General features: G+C 49.6%; 7 protein-coding genes across 7 annotated transcripts; 3 read left to right on the forward strand and 4 right to left on the reverse strand.

Annotated features, from left to right (window-relative positions):
• Positions 1–603: 603 nt before the first annotated feature.
• Positions 604–1,256, reverse strand: VTN77DRAFT_994 (mitochondrial 37S ribosomal protein bS18m; the record flags this gene model as incomplete). The annotated part of the gene is made up of 3 exons (XM_069426599.1): positions 604–810; positions 888–1,120; positions 1,211–1,256. The coding sequence occupies 3 exons, from the start codon at positions 1,254–1,256 to the stop codon at positions 604–606; spliced, it is 486 nt and encodes a 161-aa protein (XP_069273141.1).
• A 482-nt stretch (positions 1,257–1,738) lies between these two features.
• Positions 1,739–4,199, forward strand: VTN77DRAFT_995 (uncharacterized protein; the record flags this gene model as incomplete). Its single annotated transcript, XM_069426600.1, has 2 exons — positions 1,739–3,942; positions 4,025–4,199. The coding sequence occupies 2 exons, from the start codon at positions 1,739–1,741 to the stop codon at positions 4,197–4,199; spliced, it is 2,379 nt and encodes a 792-aa protein (XP_069273142.1).
• Positions 4,200–4,569: 370 nt separating this feature from the next.
• Positions 4,570–8,064, reverse strand: VTN77DRAFT_996 (uncharacterized protein; the record flags this gene model as incomplete). Its single annotated transcript, XM_069426601.1, has 4 exons — positions 4,570–4,612; positions 4,668–4,768; positions 4,830–7,663; positions 7,755–8,064. 4 exons carry the CDS (start codon positions 8,062–8,064, stop codon positions 4,570–4,572), a joined length of 3,288 nt encoding a protein of 1,095 aa, XP_069273143.1.
• Positions 8,065–8,898: 834 nt separating this feature from the next.
• On the forward strand, positions 8,899–9,192 carry VTN77DRAFT_997 (uncharacterized protein; the record flags this gene model as incomplete). Its single annotated transcript, XM_069426602.1, has 2 exons — positions 8,899–8,923; positions 8,969–9,192. The coding sequence occupies 2 exons, from the start codon at positions 8,899–8,901 to the stop codon at positions 9,190–9,192; spliced, it is 249 nt and encodes an 82-aa protein (XP_069273144.1).
• A 7,353-nt stretch (positions 9,193–16,545) lies between these two features.
• Positions 16,546–17,046, reverse strand: VTN77DRAFT_998 (uncharacterized protein; the record flags this gene model as incomplete). Its single annotated transcript, XM_069426603.1, has 1 exon — positions 16,546–17,046. The coding sequence occupies one exon, from the start codon at positions 17,044–17,046 to the stop codon at positions 16,546–16,548; it is 501 nt and encodes a 166-aa protein (XP_069273145.1).
• A 2,381-nt stretch (positions 17,047–19,427) lies between these two features.
• Positions 19,428–20,472, reverse strand: VTN77DRAFT_999 (uncharacterized protein; the record flags this gene model as incomplete). Its single annotated transcript, XM_069426604.1, has 2 exons — positions 19,428–20,261; positions 20,359–20,472. 2 exons carry the CDS (start codon positions 20,470–20,472, stop codon positions 19,428–19,430), a joined length of 948 nt encoding a protein of 315 aa, XP_069273146.1.
• Positions 20,473–22,100: 1,628 nt separating this feature from the next.
• VTN77DRAFT_1000 (uncharacterized protein) lies at positions 22,101–23,756 on the forward strand (the record flags this gene model as incomplete). The annotated part of the gene is made up of 2 exons (XM_069416685.1): positions 22,101–23,186; positions 23,253–23,756. The coding sequence occupies 2 exons, from the start codon at positions 22,101–22,103 to the stop codon at positions 23,754–23,756; spliced, it is 1,590 nt and encodes a 529-aa protein (XP_069273147.1).
• Positions 23,757–24,825: the final 1,069 nt, after the last annotated feature.

Below are 24,825 nucleotides of genomic sequence, written 5' to 3' on the forward strand. Positions count from 1 at the left end.
GGGGGGGGGATTTCTAGTGAGGACTATACCGCATAAGCAAGTCGCTCGCCTTTGGGATCAGAAGCAAGCTGCGTTGGTTGACCTCGAGTTGTGGAGGGGCTGGCGGCCCAGATGTGCTCTAGATTGAGTTCAGCTGGGGTCAGAATGAATGCTCTCTAGGGGTGACCACACCGTTCGTCAGAGACATCGGAGCAGACAGATGGAGAACAGAGACACGCTATGATGCTTTTTATTTTCTACTTGTAGCGATGGGTGAATACGTTGAGAATCGTAGAAGCAAGCTGTCAGACAGGTGGGGTTGTTGATGTTTCCAATTCCGCAGCTAAAGCCACCTACACAATAGGCAGCGACCAAGTCAGGCGAACAGCTCTGTTGTCGACATCAGGTTTCCAAAAGAGCTGAGATAATGAGATAATCAAGTGGATTCTAGATCTGGGCATCTAGATACGCGCAGGACGTGGATTTGCAAAATAATAATACACTCTAATATGTACATGTACAACCAGCATGGTAATTGTTGCCTTCTAATGCCCCTGGACCCCATACCATTTCATTATGTAGAAAGACAAGTTTCAGCTCCAGCGAATACGTATTGCCTCTCCTTCAGGCCACGCGGCCGGCATCGATCCTGGCCTTCGCCTCCGCAGCAAGAATCTCGGGGTGCCGATGGACACTTGGCATGAGGCCAATACCGATCGCCCGTCGGATGGCTTTTGCGATTTTCCGCTGGTTCACTGGACGTAAACCGGTTTGGCTCCGGTGCTTTATACGGCCCATGGGCGTCATATATTCAGACATGATGGCGAAATTCTGCCCAGCGAAGGTGCTCAATTAGCAACCTAGTTCTCCCGTAACGGAAGTTTTGAGGATATTTCGGACTAGCTTACCTTGTATTGATGTAGCGGATTGATATTCAATGCATCAAATGCATCTTGTGAAGGGCTTTGGCGCTTCATCCATTTCTTCATCTCTGCCGGGCTCAGATCATGTGGAGCATAGACATCGCCTGCCTTCCATTCGCGAGTCTGAAACTTTTCTAAGATCCGACTTTCTCCCTGGGCTCTCTGCTCCTCAAGGAGTTTCTGCCGATTCGGAAATCGACGGCTCAGCAATCTCGACTCTATATCACCTGTCAGTCGCAGCTCTGTAGGTATAGACGTAGGGTTGCCCATATCAGGAGACTGAGAGAAAAAATATATATATGACATACTTTGTGTCATTCCAGTAGATCGGCCCTGAGAAGTAAAAGCACTCATTGTCGATCCTGTCGAAGACGTGGAATTCCATCGGCAGGCCGAGAGTACTCCAGTAGTCGCGGTGAGACTACCAGGAAGCCATCGGGAAAAAAGACTGAGTGACATAATGTCGTTGACTCGTCGTCCCTGTCTAAACTCAATGCCTTGACAGGAATAACGGGGGGCAGCTGATTGAAGATATTTGGTGAAACTACAGTGCAAAGCTCGTCCGGCGCCTGGCATTTTCTCCGTTTTCCCTCCACGCCAAGCCCGGGGCTGCAAGCCGCTGGAGCTCCCCTCACTACTACTAGCAACTACTAACTGTCAAACTCGGGTTTTCGTTATCTGGAGCGTCTATCTCATCTGCATTGGAGCTCTTTATTTTCAATTGGTTGTCCCTTTCAACGTTATGAGGACAATGCTTACCAGCTCTTCATTCTGAGTTTTCTTCCACACCAGCACTATCCGCCCAAACTCTGCGCAACGCCGCTGACGAGTAGACAATGCAGTCTCATCTCACCAGAGGCGTCTTTCGAGCCATTCTCAATAATGAGCCGTTCCGTTTCTCTCACTGTCGCGGGCGACTCCTGCATGCGATCCCTTCTCGCCGTGTCCCAAAAGGGTACTTGTACGATCACGGCCATGTCCAAAGACGAGGGTTCTTCGCTTTTCCTACGCCTCCTCCTCCCGATCAAAATCAAGTTATAGCTACGGAGATCGGACTCAAGCCGATGAGCGACTTGGTACGGTCCTTACAGAGTAGAAGCAGACCACCACCACATGATACTCTGTCTAAGGCTTTCCGGGATTTCTTCAAGTCCCGGGTTGAAGCCCCGGGTGTAATAACCAGCTTTCACGGCAGGCTTCTTGTGGTAACTTGGAGGTATCTGAAACAACGACAGGAGGAGCTTGATTCCAAAGACCGGGAAGCTCTTTTCTCCCGGGAGAATCTGGAAACGGTCCTTTACGTTCTGGCCGGAGCAACATGCCTACCCGAGTCGCAGAGTGCCGTGCGGAAAATGGCTCGCTTCGCATTCTTGGAATTGTCCGCAGATCAAGAATACGGAGCGGACGATATCAGTCGCCAGGCGCTCTTGGCTTATATCCGCATTCTGTCTTTCAATGGCGACCCTGAGGAGGCCTGGCGCGTGACCCTGACATACTCGGCCAAGCTCCGCAAATCCAAACCTTCGCCATGGCTCTTGGTAACGAAAGGCTTTGCTATGAACAATGATGGGTACCAGCTCAGGAGGATCGTAGCAGGACTTGAGAAACACGGCTTCACACTTGATCAGGCCTCCCACGAAGAGTTGACGATGACGCTTCTCCAGCAAAATCAAGTGGAGGCAGCGAAGAGAATGTACGAATGTCCCATCTTCGACGGTGGTAAGCCGACCATGGCCACGAAGATAGCCATCATAAAAGCATCGATCATGGAGTCCGATCTAGCTTGGGCAGAGAAGGTTCTCCGTTCACTTCCACTGAATGCGGACACGCGAGATATTCACTTGTTGTGGGAGGCAGCACGGGGAAGCGGAGCTTCTGCTTTAGCTGAGAGGCTGGAGACTTGGTCCGCTAAAGATCCCCAGATTCTACAGTCTCTTACTATCTCTTGCGTGAATGATCTCATAGGACTTGCGAACGCCGTTGGTAATCCGCAACTGGCCGCTGATTTTGCTGGGCTAGCGTCTCAATGGGGCGTGGAGCCAGATTTACAGACTCTTATGCTGCAACTGGAGTCACGAATCCAAGCTTCCGATCTCAAAGGCACCTTGGAATATTTACGCCGTTTGGAAGACAGCGGCTCGATTGCCGACATCAGTCTACCTCTGATGAATAAGCTCATAACCATGCTCTGTCTGTCCGAGCAAGCTGATGCTCTCTTCGACCAGATCTCCACCCTGCTGGACCCTCTCGTCGACAACAATGTCCGTTTGGAAGCAGATACTGTTGCAGCTCTGACTCTTATGCTGCTGCGGCGTCACGACTGGGACGCCGTGTCCCAGCTGCTGCGACCACGCCTGGGGTCTTATGCAGATGATGAGAGAACTCGGATCCGCCGATCTGTGCTGAAATTCATCCTGGATCGCAGCGAAGATGACGACAACGTGTGGGAGGCATATAATCTCCTGAAAGTTGCGTTCCCGGAGACTGGAGTTAGCGTTCGAACTGATATCATGACTGCTTTCTTCCAGCGCAACCGGAGCGACCTGGCATGTTTGGTGTTTGGCCATATGCGGCAGGCGGAGAGCTTTTCCCAACGTCCCAAGCCCGACACGTATAGGAAATGTTTCAAGGGGATTGCCATGACGGCCGATCGGGAGAATCTGGAGTTGGTGCACAACATGTTGAAACTGGATCTGGAGGTAGAACTGAACACCCGGGTTCGAAATGCATTGATGTTCGCCTACGCCGCGTGTGAGCTGCCCGAGAAGGCCATGGAGGTTTTCAAGGACATTCTCCGCTCCGAGGAGGGGCCCTCACACAACACCATAACGATTTTCTTCCGGGCGTGTGAGTCGCACCCGACGGGCGCGTCGGAAGCGATCAAGATGATGCAGAAGGCCAAAGTTTTGGAGATCAAGATGGATCGTCGAATGTACACCGCATACATCAAGGCCCTGGCGGCGCAGGGCGAATTCGACCGTGCCGCGGAGGCAGTTGAGAAGATGCAATCCGAGTCCGGCTACGAGCCACTCAGTTCGACGTAAGTCTCCCTCTGTGTCATTCGATTATGCTATTGATTTAAGTCGAACTCAAGACGCTGATGCTGACCGCTACGAAAATAGGATCGCTCACTTCTACAACGTCAGCCCCCATCAATACTCAAAAGACCAAGTCGAAAAGTGGGCGAAAGAAAAATATCCCGACTTATGGGCCGAGTTGGAGAGTGTTAATCGGACCGAACATGAAGAGGGATTGCGGTTTGATGGCTTTCACGATGATACTCATATGATAACGTAGATACAATGTATGTATATAGACGTATGTTTATGTATATAGTGTATGAATGTATGCAGAGTCCTGCTTAAGTGTCTTCTTTTTATCTTCATCTTCATCTTTCTTTTCCTTTTCTGGGGTTTCCCGGTCTGGGAATGGCGTACTCCTACGCGACCTAGAGATGGACCATGGCTGAGCATCTATCTTGACACGAGATTCTGAGAAACAAACTCGAGTTCAGTTCGTCTTCGCTAACAATTACTCTAAATAAAAACTCAAACTCAGGCAATACGCCAATCCTCATCGGTCTTTCGCGACATTCAAAAATGGAAGAACAATGTTGATCTGATCCTATAAGCCAATACCCATCACACCCATAAAGACTATGTGATTTTCACTCTTTCTTTAACATTTGCGGATAGAACTTTTTGGACATGCTAAAAAAAGCTAGTCAGCAGACCATCGCAGAGGGAGGTTCAGCAAATCACTTACAAGTCAAAGAAAGCAAATTTACTTGGATTACTGCCATACTCATACACGAACCGGCTAGCCAGGTAGCTTCCGAAGATCGACTTCAAGTAGGTTTCAGGAACCTATTTGTTTGGGCAGGTCAATATCTCGCCCGTTCACCGGGAATCATGAAGGGGCACTCACCCTTTCCAGAATCGTGTCAAGGCCAACCTTCTCCAGAAGTAGTTTCGGGAGAGCTTCCTGTAGAACAGTCCGGCGGAGCTGTTCATTATTCCACAGCCCAGTCTTTTGAAGCTCTTCGTCCAAAGTGGTGATCGCAACACTCAGCCGGTCACTCAACACACTGCGCAGGATACCGGTTTGCTCATACTCCCGCCAGATGGCCTCAAACTCGAGCGTGGCGTTGCGTTTGATGATTTCCTGCACCTCCTTGACATAGGCTTGGTAGAACTCTGGGACTGTACCATCTTCGTGAACACACATGTTCTCCATGAATTCCTTGTCATCGAGAGAGAGAGACGCCAGCACTTCCAGAGACGACGAGGTCACACCACCCTTATTTGCGGAAGCATCCTTGAAAAGAATGCAGCCTGCCTTTTCCAGTCGCAGCTTGCTGTCTTGGGTGATGAAAAGGTTCGCGCCTTCGACAATGTATGGTATGACCGATTTGCCGTTGACAATGAGTTTGTTCACCGTAGTCAGATCGATCGACTCGGGTCGTCCTCCACAAGGGACAAAAATATCATAGTGCTGATCTGTTCGAAGGTGGAACGTGTTCCGGAAAAGCATCCCGTTGGTGACAACCTCGCCACTGGGCAGCGTGACGTTGGTGTCCTCCACGAGAACTCGATAGCCTTGCGGAGAGAGCTTGGACAGATCGAATTCGGAGATCATTACTCGCTTCTTAGCCAGTCTCACCAACTCCTCGCGGTCCAAGCCGTTCGGGTCAACGATGACACCAGATCCGTCAACAACGGCCGTATATGTTTCATTGCCCAGCAGAATCTCGTTGGATCCCAAGTCTCCGTCCGGCCCACCAGTCTGCATTTTCCTCATTTTGGACGGGTCGATGCCCAGCTTGCGGTAAATGCCCTCGACGTACTGGCGCACCGACAACGTGGTCATACCATAGGCATCGTGTGGGATACCTCCGAGCTTAGGGCTCTTGCCAGTGAAGAAGGATTTCCACCATGGAGCCCCCCGCTTTCTCGCGTGCTCCGTAGCCCAGTCCACCAAATCGGCAGTGTTCTCATCCGGACCCATGAAGAGGATCTCATCCTTGCCATGCAGGTCGACGATGGGATCCTTGATTCCCGGACTGGCCGGAGGGAGAAGGAGATCCATGATACTGTCAATGTACTTTTCAAACGCGACGCGAGCCTTGTCTTGATGTTCGACATCGAGCAGAATGACTCCTTTGGCGCCTCCCTCTGGAATGTCTTTGTTCTTCCGCTGCTGAGTATTGGCCAGATTGTAATTCTCGTCGAACAGCGAACGAGCGTTGATACTATAGGCCTCCTTGTTGCGGCTTTTGACGATACGGATACCGCCCCGTGCGATGTCCCGGAAGCGAAGATGGAAGCCTCGGAACTCGGAACTGATCACGAGGAACATGCCATAGAGACGCTGGGGGTACTCATGCTCGGGCAGGAAGTCAGGGTTGAGTCGGAAACTGAGCGCGACTTTGGTCGGAGTATAGAAGTTGGTCTTCAAGATGGCGTTGTTGAAGGTCCGGAAGGCCATCATGACCATCTCGTCATGCTCATTCACGGCCGTCTTCGAGATGAGCTCTTTCAATCTCGCATCATCCAAGACCTCATCCACCTGAAGTCGCAGGTAACTCAGGGTTGGCAGGAAATCGTCCTGACCAGGACCTCCTGTCTGCACGTAATGCGTGTTCGCAAAGTCCAGGTACAACTTGTGGATGAGATCCGGGTACTTGTTGATGATTTCAAAGATGTAATCGGACGTGAACGTCTCCGTGCGAAGTCGCTTCTTGATCTTCGACAGCAGCTCGGCGTGGACGCTGTTATTAGTGTCCAGGAGGGCGGCCAAGGACGTGTACTCGGACCCGAGCCGGTTCAAAAACTGCTGGACAAAGACCCAAGCACAATGGGCATAGATGGTCTCTTGAAGGCTCAGGCGTCCGCTGGCGAAGTGGTCCTGGAAGCGGTTTTGCGGAATGCAATACAGGAGCGACACTTCCTTCATGATCTGGTGGATGGCCGCTTCAATAGGAGGATACTTCTCGGCAATCTCAGGCTTGTCTACGGGACGTAGATAGAGCGAGATTACGGTAATTCCGTTGGAGAAATTCTCCAAGTATTTCCTCGAGCTTGTCAGACGGTAGTAATGGTAGAGGTCAGATAGAGCGCTGAACATTCCCATCGCAGAACCCTGGCGATAGGCGACCACAAGCCTCTTTTCCCGGCTTCCTTCGATATCGAAGATCTCAATGACGGGACCGGTTCGAGCCACAGCATTGGTGATGATCTCTTGGTAGATGGCCTTGGTATTCGCGGTGGCCTTCTGGAGGAAGCGTTTCTCTCCGATGATCTCGATATTGGTCTCGTCGGGATCGGGGTTCGGGTTACTGAACTGACAGCGGTAGACGAAGTAGCAACGCAGCTGTTGCTCGCTTTCCCCTGGCAGCGGACTGGAGGAACGGAAGGTCTCGACGCGGTAGCATCTCCCCGGGCCCGAACCGTCGATATATTTCTTATCGATCCTCTGCTCGTAGCGCGGTCCATCGAAGGTCGACACACCGGGTTTGCTGGTGTCGATGTAGACAGCATGATCCTCATCTTCCTTGTCCAGCCGGATCTCCAACCGCTTGTCATCCCGCGCATAGGCGGCGACCTTGGCCGCGTACAGGGACAAGATCTGGGTGACAATGGAGTCGACGGACTCAGTTTGGAAATACATGTCATCTATTCCCAGCATGTTGTAGAACCAGGTGGTTTCAGAGACAACAAAGTCGCTCGGGAAGAACCCTTTCTCCTCTAACCGGTCCATGACTGTGGAAAAACGTTAGATCTGGAGAGGGAAAAATCCCCGACCTATCTTTGTCTCTTCTTCTTTCGATTCTCGGACGACCGCAATGCTCACCTTGCTCCATCTGCTTCTGTTTGCCTTCAAACTTGGCCGCGACATATCCCGGATCCTGTTCCGACAGGACCCTGTGATGCCCGGGTCCGGGAATGCCCAGATGAGTGGGCTGCGGCGAGGGCTGACGGACAGGAGTTCGCATCACATGGTCGAAGTGTTTGTTATGAGGGTAACGCTGAAAGCCGATGGGGGTTCCAGGACCTGATCCACCGTCTACAAACAGCTTGGGAGTCGAAACGCCTTCGCCATTTACTTTGCCCTCTGTGCCATCCATTGGAGGACGCGCAGAACCTGGATCGATCGACGACATGACTGACGGCTGGAGGAATTAATTCGGTGGAAAACGAATCTGGCGAGGTGGGTGTGACGAGAAATCGGAGCAGTGCTGGGCGTGTCTTCAATCGAGGGGGAAAGCGGTCAGCGGGGCGTACTGACGTATGAGGTCAGCAACGCGACAGGTCACAGGCAACGAAAGACGAGGGATGATGATAACAGGAAAAGGCCCATTCAGTCAAAGCACGAAGCCCGTCAAGGAGATTTCTAACCCGGAGGCTACAAAATAGCAGGGTACCTCCGCCAGTCACGAGAATTGAGGGGAACGATGAGGGTTGAAGGAGTTCAGATCAGGGCCTGATCGAGGGACACATACCACGCGGAAAGCTTATCCGAGTAGAAGGAGCAGACCGGGTCGGTCGCCGCCATGCAAGAGGCAAATTGCACGTCACAGGCCTGAGAAAGGACGGTATAGCTCTTCGTTACGATCCAGCTCTGCGTCCTTTGCTGGCTATATATATAGACGCTCCATGGCGAATCATGATCGAGACGTCAGAATCGTCCCAGGCGGCCATGATTCGGCGGCAAGATGCGGTCAGCGGTCAGGAACGGCTAGCCTAGCCAGCGCTATCGCGGGCCCGGGCTGACGCTAGGATGCCCCTCTGGAGATGCGATGGAGCCAACAGGATCCAGGCACATCGTGACTAAACTGACGTATCTAGATCGCTGCTGATACTATTGACCTACGTAGTTGAGACAGAACGCAACTACCGCGTCCTCTCACATTCTGGCCGTTGACAAGACAAAGGGGCCTGGTCATGAGACTCGCCACGATCAACTAAGACCAGGACTATTACTGCTGCTATGCCACATGGCTCTAGTCGAGACTCGAGGCGGTGCGTAGCAGCCACGACGACTGCTAAAAATGGTATCTCCGCCAGGCACGCCTAGTGGACGACTGGGGAAGAGTGGATCGCCGCCGAAGAAAGGCAGGCCGGACGTCGTTCGGCCCTCTGGTCGAATCCGGGGCGTCCACGGCAGGAATGCAAAACTTCAAAACGAGGAAATCACGAGTCCGCTGGCAGGAGCGACCTCCGCCGAGGGCCTGACTGGTCAGCTCGTCCGCCATGAAGAAGGCGGCCCCACCCGTGGAAAAGATCACTGACGACCGACTGCTCAAATCTTTCAAACGCCTGTTCCATACCAGGTTCCTCTATTGGACAAGGAATATGACTCGTACGGCATGCTGTCTTCTCTCCGAGTTGCCAGCATACCAGCCAAATAAGGATTCACTGAGCCAGATTTAGTTTGATTGAGATCTTCGCTTTCTCTCGAACACTACCGAATGACAGTTCGAGACAGCGTTATTCAATTGAGTGATTTACAGAATAATACAATAATATTACAGAGCGAACTTCACCATCGTCTCGAAGAATTAGTCCACTGCACTCCACTCACCATAACTACTACAGGCACACAGACCTATGTATGACCAATCATCGATTCAAACGAGCATACAAGCACGTAATATCGCACAATCCTAGAAAGCAATTTGCGACAAATTTTGCGACAAGAAAGCGAATTAAGAAAATGCCTCAAAAAAAAATTAAAAAAGGGGGCATTGTCACGCGTCATACTTGGCCCGTTTTGGAGCCGTGGATTACCTCATAAAAACCACATGATGCGGAAAACTGACGTTGGGGATGTCATTATCCGAAAAAGAATGTTCCAGGCTTGGACCCGATGGTCACGGGATGGCGATCCTAGTAGCAAAAACCCCGCGTGGTTATGTAAGGCAATTCCTGGCGTAGAGTAGTACGGAGAGAAGGCCTTCTTTCTGGTCTTTTTTTCCGAGTGACTTTTTTTTTTAAAAAAAAAAAAAAGAAAATTCCTTTTTCAGGGAAGGCAGAATGGAATGGAATGGAATTGAATAGACTTGTTGCCAGTCTACTGCGTAGTCAATCCGTGTGATCCCCATGAAAGTGAAACCAGTCTTCCCCGCGGGGAAGAGTTGAAGTTTCTGCGTCCCACTACTCCGTATATAATGACCCAATAAATAGTCTATTCTACAGTGTATCAGACGTTTCCTGAGGTCAATTGAGATTGTGAGATTGTAGAATGTCCTTTCTCTGCTGAATCTGCTCCATCGCATTGAAATTGCTCCTCTCCTGCTCCCAGTCAGTCGAACTGAAACGTGCAGTAGCATTCAGTCGAGTTGCCAGAACAAGACTTTCCCAAGACAAGAAAAAAATTTTTGCCCCTCAGCTCCACTGTCAGCAAATTTCTCCGCGTGTCTGCTACCCAACTACTCCATACTCCGTACTCCATACCTAGGCAGAGCTAATATTAACGTATCATCTTGCTGGGTACAGAATACCTGAAACCGATCTTAACCGCGTCTAAGCGTGTTATACTCAACAACTTGCCTCTTGTTATTCCGAATATATGCCGACTTCTTTTTCGCTTTCTTCTTTCTAGATGATCTGTTATTATTACAAGCTCTGGAAGTTTCGTTTGTCTTGAACGTTTTCTAGACAAAGAAAAAGAAACCACCAGGGCTTGGCTAGGGTCACCATCTACCTAGGTACCTACCTATATTACACAGCTGATAACGACCACTATGGCCAGACCTAGCTTTCCATCTGGAAGGTAAACAACCTCATTCGAAGAGTGCAGTCTCAGGTTAATTACAGAAACAGTCGGCATGGAATTCCTCAGCAGTGTTTAAGAACAAGTCCTTTTAAAGAAGGTAAAGGCATGGGCGTGGAAGTTTCTGAACAAATGATGCGCTGCATCTTCTGGTACAGTACAGAGTACATACATGCATTGCCTTTTATTCTTTTTTTCCAATTGCTGTATTCGGTACAGACAGCAAAATCAGCATTGAGAATGGGGAAAGAAGTGCATGATAATCATTGATGCCAATGGAGTGATTGAACCCCCCAGCATCGTCACTGGATCCAGAATCAACGCTCAACATATCCTCTTTTTGTCAAGTGTCCGGGATGACTGGCCCATTAGAGCGCCAAGAAGCAAGCATTTGATATTGCGAGCTAAGTGCTCCGACATGGTCACATGGGAGACAATAATGATGATGAGAAGACTAACCCCAAACCATCGGGAGCTTTCCCTGGGGAGGACTAAATCACTGCTCCGTCGACAACATCCGACATCGTTGGGACCCTAAAGCAACACAGCCTCTTCTCTGTCTGCAGGGGTCATTGATAGAATTCTGTTGGGTATGGCGAGGATGAGCTTATCATGCCTTGATCTCCAGCATCATTGTTTACTGTTCATTTTCTTTCCTAGAAGGCCTAGTTAGTTAACCTGACTGTCTTCTTATGCAAGCATCAACAAGACAATAATCTCGTTCACTACCATTGATGAAGATGTTGTCAAAAAAAATCCACAGCCTTTCTCTCAATGTCGCAGTGGAAAATGCCCAGGACCACATGTTATCTACGGTCTATTTGCACCTACACCGGTGCCAGGAACCACGTCCCCTTCTAGATCGCAACTTCTCGCGACAGTTCTCGTAGTGGCGAGACATTACATTCACCAGAATTGCACGCGACTATAAGCATGCCCTAGATACTCCCGTCGTCAAGCTTTCCGCTCTTCAGGATCTAAAGCGCGCTCTCGAAACTCCCTGCTTGACTCAGGAGCAAATCGACGAGAGACTTCGGGCCAACGAGGTAACTCACACGATGTCTGAGCTAGGCGTCAGCCGCTTTGATCGTGTCGCTCTTCAGAGTAATCCCGTCATGGACGATAGCGCATTCTGAAGCCGTCATCGAAGCACCTGGCCACAGTCGATGGGGATTCTGGGGTATTTACGATGGCCACATGTAGGATCTGCAAAGTACTAGCATTACTCTCGTTAATAACTGCTGCAGTAGAACAGCCGTGTCGACCGCCCCATCAAAGGCGCTGATTAACTCTGTGGCTCTCGCTCTGGGAAGCATTTACAACGTATCCAGAGCGCCGCCATCATCAGAAGCGATTATTGACCGTTGACTGTCGCCCCGTTGACCGCGATTCAAGAAACCATAGGCACGCGACCGCCTGCCTTACTCAAAATTCTCCAGAAAACTTACCCTATATGGTAGAATGCCATAAAAGTGGATCACATGGAATGGGTTACACAAGAATAACCAGTAGGAAAGGCATTTTCACTAGCTACCTGCCTCCCTAGGAATGCTGCATGCATGCATGGACATACAGCCCCACAGAGAGATCAAGATCGATCGATCTATCGATCGACAGATCTGGACGATATGCTCAATAGATGACGGGGTGTAAGTAACTGGGTATGTGTATATGTATGCATATGTACATACGTCACTAATGCAAGTATGAAGCATATCGTTTGTGTATCATTGTATGTGTTGCGGGCTAAGCCCATATTGCTGACTCAGCTGCGCTCTCGTTTTCTGATTGGTACATTTGTTGTTCATCACATGACTCCTGTTGATATAACTCGCGTGCCTTTCTCTCTCTTCCTTCCTTTCTTCCTTCCCCAGCGAATCCTTTTTATGAGCTCCTAGTTTCTAGACAGCAAGTCTTTGGCCCTTCACAGTATGTGAGTCTTTTGTATACCTTAAAGGTATCGTAACATCGCCACCCCTGCACTGCACTGCGTTCTCATAGTCGGTCAAAGTCTTTTATAAGCTTGTTGACACAATGCCTCCGTCTCCTCATCATCATCCCAAATCATAGTGCGGTTATTGCCTGAGTCTTCTCTCCGAGGAACCAATTTTGGCTGTGGCCGATACCCGTCATATGAATTCACCCAGCGGTCGACGATGATATTGTAGGTGAGGGTGATGACAAAGTCTCTCTGCGGAAATATCTGAGGAGGAAACTGCCACGGCCAGTATGATTTGAATTTGCCGTGAGAAGAAGAGCCCTTCGTTAAAGAAAACTGCGTATTGTGAATCCGATTAAAGGCTTGGAAGAACGCATGACAAGCCTGACAGGAAAGTTTCGAAACTCCATATAGCTGTAAGCTATGGAAGACGAGGATCCTCTTCTTTGGTCCTTGCAATGTGAAGTAAAACTTCAACCTCGCAGTGGACGACTAGATCATCTTTTTTTGATCATCGCCTCCTCCCTGGCCATCATGTAGGCCGTGTCCCTATTAATGATCTCCATATCGACATGCGGCTCAAACTCTGCTATTTGGGATTCATGCCAATTTCGCTGTGCAAGGGCTTTCTCGAGCGCCGCTTCCCAGTCTCTTGCCGTGTGAGGGGGAACATTTTGCGGTACCTTTTGAGGTCATACTAGGAAGAGTCCTCAGCTTGAAGTTCGACAACATGAACAAGTGTCTGCATTGTGGCGAGGTGGCTGCCCCGGTCAAGACATCGATGTCGTTCATAACCGACGCAATCTTGCGGAGATATGCCTCGAATTTGAGAAAATGTGTAGTGCAGTTCTTGTCGTCTAAACCACCACTTGCGAAAAACGCGTCGATCGCCCGTTGACTGCCGCGTAGACAGCCCAGTAATTGTCTCCATGCCTCGGTGTTGTGATCATCCGGTTTCCCAATTATCGCGCCTTGTTCACGGGTAAAATATCGTTCGAGCACCAGGATGTGTTTCCGAACAGCCCAGAACGGATGTGAGGGGTCAAGATCGTCGATGTCAACTGCTTGAAAAAGGGCGACCGTGGAATTGACCCGCTTTTGTAACCTGCTGAATGTGAATTTGACACACAGCTGAGAGAATTGGAACAGTAAATCCTTCAACCGGTCATCTGTAATCTTCTGAGGTGGAGTGCCATGTGGATACAGCTCGTGATACAAGCAGGAAATCCGCTTCAAAGCCTTCCACGCTTCAACCAGATGGGCCGAAGTAGCAGATGAGACATCCGTATTTGTCGCGACGATCAGCTCGATCGACTGGGAAGGATTGTCGACTCGCAGGGCGGTGGCTCTCACTTCATGTCTTGATTGAGAAATAGACAGATTGGCGAGAGAATCAAGGATTGTCGACACACGCGATCCATGGCGTGTTGGCGAAAATGTCGGTTGAGATCTTTGCTTTTAGTTTAACGGAGCGATGGTACCTGTTGATCTCGCGCTTCATGCTTAGATATGGCCGCTACCAGGTCTTGGATGTCGGATGCTGATATCTCGGCTGGAGGCCCTGTTGGCTGTCTTGTCTGATTCTCCATTTTTCAACTGTCTTCTTGTCTGGGAACTCTGCATGTCAACCTGAGGTCAAGATTCGTCGACACGTGACCAGTAGGCATCTCTATGCTGTAAGTTTTCTATGAAGTCTTTGTTTTATTAATGGATTCAGTAGTGGATAAAGAACTAGAGTAGGTAGCTCTTCTCCAGCTGATAATTTCTAGTATACCTTTTCTCTTTAAGAAATCTAAGATTTATACATACCTAGGTTTGTATAGTAGAGTCTGGGACTTAGTCTACATAAAAGAAAAGCAAGGTTTCTTTGATGTCATTATCAGCGCCTAGGAGTTCTAGGTTGTAGTGATCTCACCCGTGAACCAAGCAAATACCCGAGACAAAGGAAGGAATAGTTCTCTAGTATACCTTTCTCTTTAACGAGAAACCTAAGGAAGATTTATAAATATTTGTGTATAATAGAGTCTATAAGAAGAAAACTTACTCTATATAAAAATGCTAGGTTTATTTAATATTATTAATCTATCTTTATTTTAAATAATATCTTCCTGTTGATAAGTCTCTAGATGATAGCCTCTTCTTCAGAAGAGGAAAGCTAAGGGCACTTATGAAAAATCCAGTTTATATACTTCCTTCGTATTTATCGCATTCCGGGTTCTAACAACCCTGTAGAACCGGCGCAGATAGATAGATAGATAGGCACATAGGTAGATGTATTGCAGATGTTTACACACTTCTACTTCTCGATCTTCAATGCAATGCAACACAACGCAATCGGACATTCCACATTTATCTAGATAGCTAGATAGGTAGGTAGGTTCCAAGCCAAGAGGAATGCTGAATACCGTACTATTCATACCTATCTATGCTCCCTATCTTGGCAGCACCGGCACTGGCACTGTACTGTGCCTTACGTAAAGATCTCGTTTTGCTCGACTGACTGTTTTGAACTTTGAAATACCTGCTATAGCTGGGACTCTTGGCCCCAGGCCTACCTATGATATAAGGATGTAGTTTTCATTATCTACTTTCCAGGCGGGCTCCCTACCTATATTCCTTGTTATAATCCGTAGTTCTTGCTATATCTGTTACTAGCTGAGGCATATCCCTTGCTGATAGTCTAATATATAATTTCATACTAATAATTGATGTAATCCCTTTGCCGTGGATTTATATATCTCTTACTAATAAGGGCTAGGCAGATTTCATGAATTTGGTGTAATATATTGCTTTTTACATCTACGTGATAATAGTGTGTGAAACAGAAGTTCAGGTTTTTATAACATAGTGATAGTGATAGTGAAGTGATGTTGTATGTACGTATGTAGCCAGTTAAGTGTAAGTTATGCACATATGTATACCGATTTGATAGATAAATAGATAGATAGATTAACTAATTAATTAACTGACCTAATAATTAATGATCTCTGCGAATGTACTGTACTGTACTGTATGTAAAGTACTGTACAGTATTCTACCGGATTACCTATGGATAGGCCCACTAAGATGAGCGACCAACTAATTAACTAACTCTTCTTGTCTGGCTCTGTCTGTCTGGATTTAATATTAAATGTCAATGTTAATTAATATCCTACAAATATAATAATTCAAACCTGGGGCTAGAAAAAGGTGTACTTGGGCGCCTAACCTAACAACCTACGCATTGCCCGGCGTGTCTGTCTGGATGACGTGTTACAGCCAGAGAATTTGAAGTTGACTAGTTAACCTACCATTGAGCGCCTTGTCTGTCGTCGTTGGCTTGTTGATTAATAATATTGTGTCGTTGACTACATGACTACTACCTCTCTTCTCCTCTTAAATATTATTATAATAACCACTGTTGGATTCCAGACTATCTGGCATCAATCAAGGAGGCTGCCTGGCACACCGTATCCAGACCGTATGTATCTTGGCCTGATCATCACCACAGGCACCCGCCCTCGATCATCCACGTTGCATGCTGCTCGTATCGTAGGATTGAACACAGAAAAGGAGAGAGAAATAGAGTGACAAGCTCGAGTCGATTGAAACCAGCGGTGAGAATATACTCCGTACTACTCCGTAGACTCGTCTTTTATTTCCATTTCCCCATGACATCCCCTACCATTGTGGCCCGTGGGTTAGTTCAGAACCTCTACTCCATATGCACGCTGCAGCAAGAATATGTATATGTATGCAATACTTAGTTAATGCAGCCATATGGATCCATCTTATTATTTGTCATTGTTGTTATTACTATATAGCCCATTTAATATATTATGCTGCCTCTGCCTCTGCCTCGCAGTGTGACTCGATCCCAGTTTTTTCTTCAACTCGACTCCCTCCTGGTCGAACTTCGGACCGTACTCCGGCGTACTCCGTAATTATAACCTACTTAACCTCGTAGTAAGAATTTAGCAGGTCAATGGAAGCGCACTTCGGGTTTCCAGAAGGTGACGGTGCCGCGGCCCGCGGGTCTTGCGCCCCTAGTGCATCAGCTAGCATCGCTAGATCACCTACACAGTAGAAAGCCAGCTTGTTCGGGACGCCAGTCTTCCGGTAAGGTAGAACGGTAGAATAGGAGGCATTTTTCCGGCGGTTAATTAACTGCTTACCTACCTGCCTATTTAGTGGTGTCCATTGCCGATAACTTACTCCGTACGGAGTACAAGTCGTGTCAATTAATCTACGACAGCCTTGCCTTGCCAGGTGGGCTATTGGTAGCAAGGCCAGGATGCACTGACTCTGGGCAAGCAGCATAATAACAAATACGGAGGAATGGAGCGAGTGGACATGTCCAATATGGATGACAGGGAGCTCCCGGAAGGCAACCCCGGAAATCCGGGCGGTGGGGCGACTCCGACAGGCAGGAATGATCGATCCACTGTGCATGCTTAGCTGTTTTAGCACCCCCAAAGTCGGGACAGCACTAAGCAAGCATCATAGAGTCAGAGTCCACTCTGCAGAACCATAACAAAAAGACGAAATGCGGTATGGAGAAGCCTTCCCAGCCACTCAGAATGAGATTCAGAAGAAAGAAAGGGAGAGTTCAGAGAGACCCTGGGCCAACTCACCCGCATAGCAGCATAGCTCTCCGCTTTCCCCGGGAAGCTTTGCAGCTTGCACGCTGCAGCTTCTGGGGAAGCCGCGTCGATTCTCCACACAGCGCTAAGACTACTCCGTAAGGGGCCACCGCAGGGCGAAAAGATGATAGTTAAGAAAATTCATGCGATAAGCGAGGCGCAGGATCAACAAGGCATGCAAATCGTCCCACGTCCCCTTCCCCTGGGCCGGTAGTGTCTTGACATGCGAAGGAAACATGTGAAATAGTTTGTTATTTATTAGGGAGCCGTCGCCCTGTAGGACAAGGCAGATCCGCCCTCTCTCACCTACTCCGTACATATATTACGTACTCTGTACCCCCAGGAGTCCGGACTGAAAACTCAACGACTTCACCTTCCACCTCTCTGGCAGTGCAAGAGTTTGGAACTGCCTCGAGGCAGCCTGAACAGAATCTTCTTCACTCCTGCACCCGAATTTCTTACTGCGTTGCATTATTCGACTTCTTAGAACTCACACGAGCTCGATTCCAAGGAAGTTTACTGCAACCATCTGCCAGTAGGTACAGCCCAAGACTTCTCCCTCGATCATCACCTCTATCTCAATTTCTGCTGATGGCATCACGACTAACAAACTTCATCGTACCTAGGTAAACTTCAGGCTTCATCGGTGCCTGTGCCGTCCCGTCGGGAAGTTTCGGAGGGTCCGCATTACCTATTCGATTGATCAGAACAGCGTCACTGGAACGTGGACGCGTACGTACGACTTTGTTTTGCCTGCAAGGCAATAACAATATCAACAATACCTGCTGCCTCGTAGCGATTGATCGATCGTGGTGTGCTGTGCACAGCTGTTCTAAACTCACTCAACTGTATTCTGCTTCTCCTCTCCCAACTCCTTCCGGAGACACCAATAAAATCCAATCAATCGAATCAAATCAAATCAGCCTATCTATCAACAACCAAAAACAACACGTCTTTCTTGCTTTGCAAGAAAAAAGAGCTACACTACAATGGCATCAACCATCCCTCAGAACCGACCACAAGCCATCCTGACCCCGTCACCACTGGGACCATCTTCCACCTTCAGCCAGGATATCTCTCGCGCCATCGAGGCTTCCGCATCTATGCTCCCCAAATACTACACATACAACAGATACGAGCCATATACGGATACGTCCTCGCAATCTAGCAGCACTACCACCAGCACCACTAACACATCATCATCGGCATCATCGACGATCGACAACGACGTCAGCTTCGTGGACTGGGATCACCATCATCAACCACCGCCACCGCCGCCGTCTCCGGTGGGGTTCCCATCCTCATATAATTCCTATCCTGACTGGAGCGCCTTGGAGAGAAAACGAGTTTGACGGCAGAAATAAAAATCGACGAACAAAAAACTTGCACGACATTCATTCATTCAATTTTCCTTCAATGGCTGAACACAAAGAAAAAAAAAGAAACTGTTCTTCCTGCCGAGGAAAGAACAAGAACAACACCAGTATTTGTACTGTACATAGACACCAGCATACACAAATTCTAATGGGCGGGGTTGGAATTGTATTATCCATGCACGGCGTTGTGGTTCGGTTCGGTTCGGTTCGGTCTGGTCTGATTCGGGTCTTCAGGTTGGGGTTGACAATTGGGCAGGGCATATGATCGCTTCGCTTATTATTTATTTATTCTCATCAACACCTCTGCCAGTCAATTCTCCTTTGCTTGACTACCATGGTCTTGTTTCTTATCTCGTGGTGACAGACTGATAATAAATAATTAGCCGGTTTTGATCGGACTTTTTGCTGATAACTTCGTGCATGTCTTCCAACGTGGGGGCTTGACAGTCCTCAAATCAAGAATATCAATAACTCATACGAGGACCGCATAGTTCTTGCTGTCTAGCAGCACGAGTTATGTGGTCTCAGATAAGATGGTAGTCAGTCAACCACATCCTACGCCTTCCGACTTTCTGTCAACAGGCCTGACGCCTGCGTTTCTGGCGTTGGAATCTGCAACGGATCTTGCCTCATGGCCAATCTGCCCTGCTCGATCTGGTTGGATCTCCTGGAACTCCACGGGTTCGAGACAAGATGGAAGTGCTTCGAGCACGTGATTCACGTGTCTCCGTCCAACCTCAGTGTCAATCAAGAGTGATGGTGGCAGAAAGATGGATGTGAAGAATAGACGGCTTAATGCTACGCCGCAATCTTCTCACGTCCCAGGTTGGCGATGTGAAGGATCTTCTTGAGCTGGACCAGCTGGACCAGCTGCACCCGCGGCGGTGGTGTCAGCAGCCGCAGCACTGCTTTCCGCAGCAGCCTCGACCTCTGCGTAAATCTCCTCCAACGCCCTGATGGCATCGGCGTCCCCCTGGAGGGCATCCCGGCTCAGCCGTTGGATCATTGCCATGCGCTCCTCCGTCCTGGCCCACCCGCGCAGTCGATCTTCAAAGTGCTGGCCCCGCTTGATGCTGTAGACCGTGCGAACCATGTCGGTTTCGCCCTTGGCTTGTTTGGCGTTGATGAGACGTTGCAGGAAGCGTGCTTGGCTGGTCCGCTTTCCATGGGCCGGAAGAAGTTGGGCACCTTGCTGGGCGTCAACGCTGGCGTCCTCTTCTCTGGGCCCTGTATTCGAGATCAGATGGGCCTTGCGTCCGATGATCTTGACGCTGTTGGCGGCGATGAGGTCAAAGTCTTTCCCGTGCTTGAGGCAGGTCAGGCCAGCATGCTCCGGCTGGGGTTCTGGCTTGGTAAAGAATAGTTCCGTCCCGATCACGTCTGCCCAGGAGCAGCTGAAGATGTGGTTCTGGTAGGAGATGAGAGGGTTGGGGCTGTGAAGATCTAGGATCTGGATTCGGTCCTCGAAGACGCCTTCGCTTGTATCCTCGATCGTCGTCGTCCCGTTGGCCTCGTCCAGTGGTTCCGGCGAACCGACTGTTGACGATGGAACATGCGGGGAAGTGGTATCGGTGGAGGACGGCTGTCTGCGTCGTGGAGCTTTGATCGGGCCGTTGCAGGAGGTGATATCGAGATTGATATAAAAGGTCTGTAGAAGTCAGAAATTATGGCGTAAAAGAATGGTGCAGATCAGGATAGCAGAGCCCCCATAGATTGGGGACAGACAGGTTAATTGGGCTACCCACCTCAGTCTCAGTCTCGTCATACTCGTACTCATAGTCTGAATCCTCCGCATCGAGCCCGGTCAGCAGAGCTGGATCCACGGCTCGTGCAGAGCCCGAATTTGAGTCAACCTGCATGGCGATCCTTCGGACGATGTCTCTAGCATAAAATGAAAGCAGATGACAGCAGCAAATGGTCTAGGAGCACGCGACACCAACCCCGCGAACGACTGAGGAGAAAAAACGCTGATTGTTTTCAGGCCATCTTGGGTTGTATGCCAAGCCGGCAGCAGATCCGGGATTGGTCAATGGCGTCGTTATCGCTGGGTCGCGCGGAGGTCGACGGAAGCGGAGGGTGAATGGCAGACATAACTGGGGAGACAATAATAGTAAGCAGAAGAATCGAAGCCACGAAGACAATAATACGGAGTAGTGATTTGGTTCAATCGGAAGCAGGCCAGGTAGCCCTAGTGCGAGTATGACGAGATAGTATCTGCAGCTACTTCGTATATTGCTGGCAGCTGACTTGACATGCTTACCTAATCAAACACTGCAGGTCCAGAATGATGCCAGGAATAGTTCCCAGCATTCACTCATCCTCATTTTTTGTATGGTACAGTAAATCATTCCAACAATAGACTTATCACAATGGAGGATCATTTTCTTATTGCTCTAGAAGAATTACTCACTCCGTCAGTGACTGACCTCTGTAGTCTGTACGTCTGACAGAATAAGAATAGTCAGAAGTGGCGGTTCCGAGCCTAAAGGCTACCTAATCCTAGATGGTTCATCGATCACCACAGACCCAGTGTTCCATACGGACTAACACCTTAGTATTAGTCTGGTGTCTAAGAGAAACTGTGACGTATTATAGTAGCCATCTTTCTCTACCCCTCTCTTTCGAGTGGTATAAGGAAATGTCGGTAAAGTCCTTTAAGGTGACAAACGTCGGACTACCCTGCAGGGATGGATCGACGAGATGCAGGTTTAGTTAATATTATTAATAACCTTGAGTGGTAGGGACAGAGCCACGTTCTTGGATTGCGTCCTGAGACTGGAGTGGAAATGGAAGTGTATCAGGCACCTCCGACGGTCAGCAGGTAATCTTCTTAACCAATGCACGCTGGCAGCTGCGAGCTCTCTGTCCTCTGGTTGGGCGGTGACCCGTACAGCTGACCGTACCTTACCGAACCGTGCTCCCTCAGGCATCGAATGGATTGCCGGCTGCACGCGGAAGGCAGCCAGCGCTGTCATGATGGATTCATCCATCATCCGCCCTCTCCCGAGATCGGGTCCACCCCTCTTCCTTATCCAGCCCTCGTTGTCCCTGCAGGCTGTGCTGGTTGCCGGTCTCGATGCTGCTGCTCTCGGCTCGGTCTGCTGGTCCCGGACGATACGCTTTTGTGCCTCGTGACTAACTGAAGCTTGTTTTCCTACGAATCCCTTCATATACCGACCTATCGTCCTACAGAACCTAAGTCATGGTGGTCAGGTACCACTATCCCCTCCTTCTGCACTCTCTTCGCCCTTTGACATCCCTTCTCCCGGACCCTTCCTCTCCACGGAGCCCGACGAGCCCGACACTCTCGCTCCCATCGACGTCTCTGCCACTCTCTCTGCAGGCCTGGTAGAGGGCGTTTGACGACAGACCGATTGCGGGCAGGATTCCCCGCGGTCCTCCGGACAAGGACTGCCGGCCTCTTGACACCGACCTCAAACCCTTCATCACTTCTGGGACACCAGGGGTCCTGTCACTCGTTCAACAGATGTCTTCGCGGTTATCCAAGGCTGCCATTGCCGTCCTGCTGACCCTGATCACCTACGTCTGCGTCAACAGCTTGGTCCGAGCCCTGAACCCGGACTTATTCATCTGGTCGGAAGAAGATCTGGAAGAGAACGAGTGGCTTGCAACTTCCAACTCATGGTTCGACCGTAAAGCTTGCCGGTGGCTCGGAGTCTGCGGATTAGCCCATGTGAAGCTGGTCCACGCCTCGGTGGGACAGCGTCAAGTTCTAAGTCAGCAGCCTCTGCACGATGATGACGATGGAAACTGGCGTTCAGACTGGACGAATGCGAACGGGACCTCGGAGGACTGGAGTGATGACGAACGCGTGCTGCGGGAGATCCCGAGCTACGTGCTGGAGTATGCTCCGCTGGTGCATCTGTTCTCAAGAGAGCAGTTTTGGCCAGGGGATATCGCCGAACATCTGGTGCACACTCCTCCCCGGCTGAATTACACGCCCGTCGAGGAACAATGGCAGCATCCCACCCTCCGGGATCTCGATCAATTGAACCAATGGGAGCAGGGCAGACATGTCTATTTGACGAGTAATGAAAACGTCGAAGATCGTCCCGACTGGCTCGCCGGTGAGAGGAATATCCCCAAGCCGGGTGTTGCAGAGCCCGAGGAGCCTTCTCCCGGTGTTCCGGATAGCCTCGATGATGAGCCAGATGAAGATCGAGCAGAATGGTACGACGCTGGCGAAGGGGAGGACAATGTGGGCGCCCGGTTCAAAGCGTTGAATTCATTTGAGGAATACGTTGATGAGCTCCGCAAACGATATGGTGGCTACCCGATTCAGGGAGATACCCGAACTGGCGGACGCAGTGATGCCCCGGCAGTGCTTGTGGTAGTTGACAAAGGCCACGGCATCATCGATGCCTTCTGGTTTTACTTCTACAGCTACAATCTTGGGAATGCTGTCCTCAACATCCGCTTTGGTAACCACGTGGGTGATTGGGAGCACTGTCTGGTACGGTTCTACAAAGGCAAGCCCAAGGCGCTGTTCTTCAGCGCCCACACCGCTGGGGAAGCATACAGCTACGACGCTGTCGAGAAGAGAGGCAAACGAGTACGTTGGCCATCCTACCTAGGTAACCTTGACATATTCATTCGAAGCTAACCAATTCTACTCAAGCCGGTCATTTACTCTGCCGTGGGCACGCATGCCATGTATGCGACTCCCGGAATCCATGAATATATTCTGCCCTGGGGCCTGCTCCACGATGAGACGGACCGCGGTCCCCTCTGGGATCCTCTCCTCAACCTGCATTCTTACACCTACAATTATCAGACGGACACTCTGCGCACCTCGAATCTCTCGCCGATGGCGCCCACCGAATGGTTCTATTTCAACGGCCACTGGGGGGACAAGTTCTATCCTCTCGGGGATCGGCGTCAGTACCGATTTGCAGGTCAATATCATTACGTGAATGGACCGCTGGGGCCACGGTTCAAGCACCTGGGCCGGCACAAGGTGTGCCAAGGTGACTACACGGACCCGTGCGTGATCCGAACCTTCATCGGAGAGGACCGACGAGCGAAGCGTTGGGCCGCTGTAGGAACCGGCGACGAGCTCCAGGATGAAGACCTGCAAGCGATATTGGACCGTCGTGCAGCTGCGATGGCTCGAAGAGGCTGATCAAGCTGATCTCTTATTTTTCACGTCATTTGACCCAGATTCCTTGCCTGGTGCATTTTCGGTTGTTGAGCCTTACTGGACTGAAGGGTAGTGCCGGATTCACTTCTTTCTGATGACTTCCTTATACCCCAGTGTTGTTTGTCCTGTTATGCACGACTGCTTTCTAGACGTTATGATTGGCTATTATGAGGTATGAAGATCATATAGAGCAATTTTGTTTCTTTTTTGGAAGGGAAGACAAGAACCTTGGAAGGGTGTGTGCATGGCGCCCGACATGGATCATTATTGGATTAGGACATTGATTATTGTTCTTTTGGCGTGCTGGGCGTTTGATTCAGCCAGGCTAGCTTAAGCTTGAAGGATGATTTTCTTGGGCCTGACGGCGCCTTGCAAGTGACCAGTCATCGATGCGGATGGCCAGGCTCGTGGCCCGGTTGTTGGCCAAATCCCGAGTCTAAGGTCTGGCACGAGCATCCAACCGACAATCCGACTTGATGAGACTGATACCTCATCCCTAAGTTCACTCAACCATATCCATGGATATTTTTATGCTCGAACGCATTGACAGCCTGACCGACAGGAGCAATGACAGTTACATGCCCACATGGCCCGTCTGTATTATTAATGAATTGATTCCGACTGTCGTTATCATCGTTGTTTCCATTGTTATTTGTTATTATTGTTAGTAGACAATGTCACAGTGATCGCTAGGCGATCTCGGAAATGTTATACATTCCTAGGGTACAGTATGAAGTTAATGAACAGTACTGCGTAGATTTGCTAGGTAGGTAGGTATTGTACTGTGTCTTGCAGGGCCCAGCTGGGGATATACGTATGTACATAGTAGCAGTAGTAATCACTAGTAGAGTAGTAGTAGTACCTAGATTATCTCCCTCATCGACCCGACTCTACCCGATCGACTGACTTGCTTAATTAACTGACTCAATTGGCATTCATTGATCGTTCGATCATGAGGATTATTGTCTTTTTTCGTAATATTGGAACAATTCCCTACCTACCCAGATAGGTTAGGTAGGTAGGTACTTGGGTGGATGGGTGGATGGACGAA

This window comes from Rasamsonia byssochlamydoides, assembly GCF_041956645.1.
Source record: "Rasamsonia byssochlamydoides strain NRRL 3658 unplaced genomic scaffold VTN77scaffold_113, whole genome shotgun sequence".
NCBI classification, from domain to species: domain Eukaryota; kingdom Fungi; phylum Ascomycota; class Eurotiomycetes; order Eurotiales; family Trichocomaceae; genus Rasamsonia; species Rasamsonia byssochlamydoides.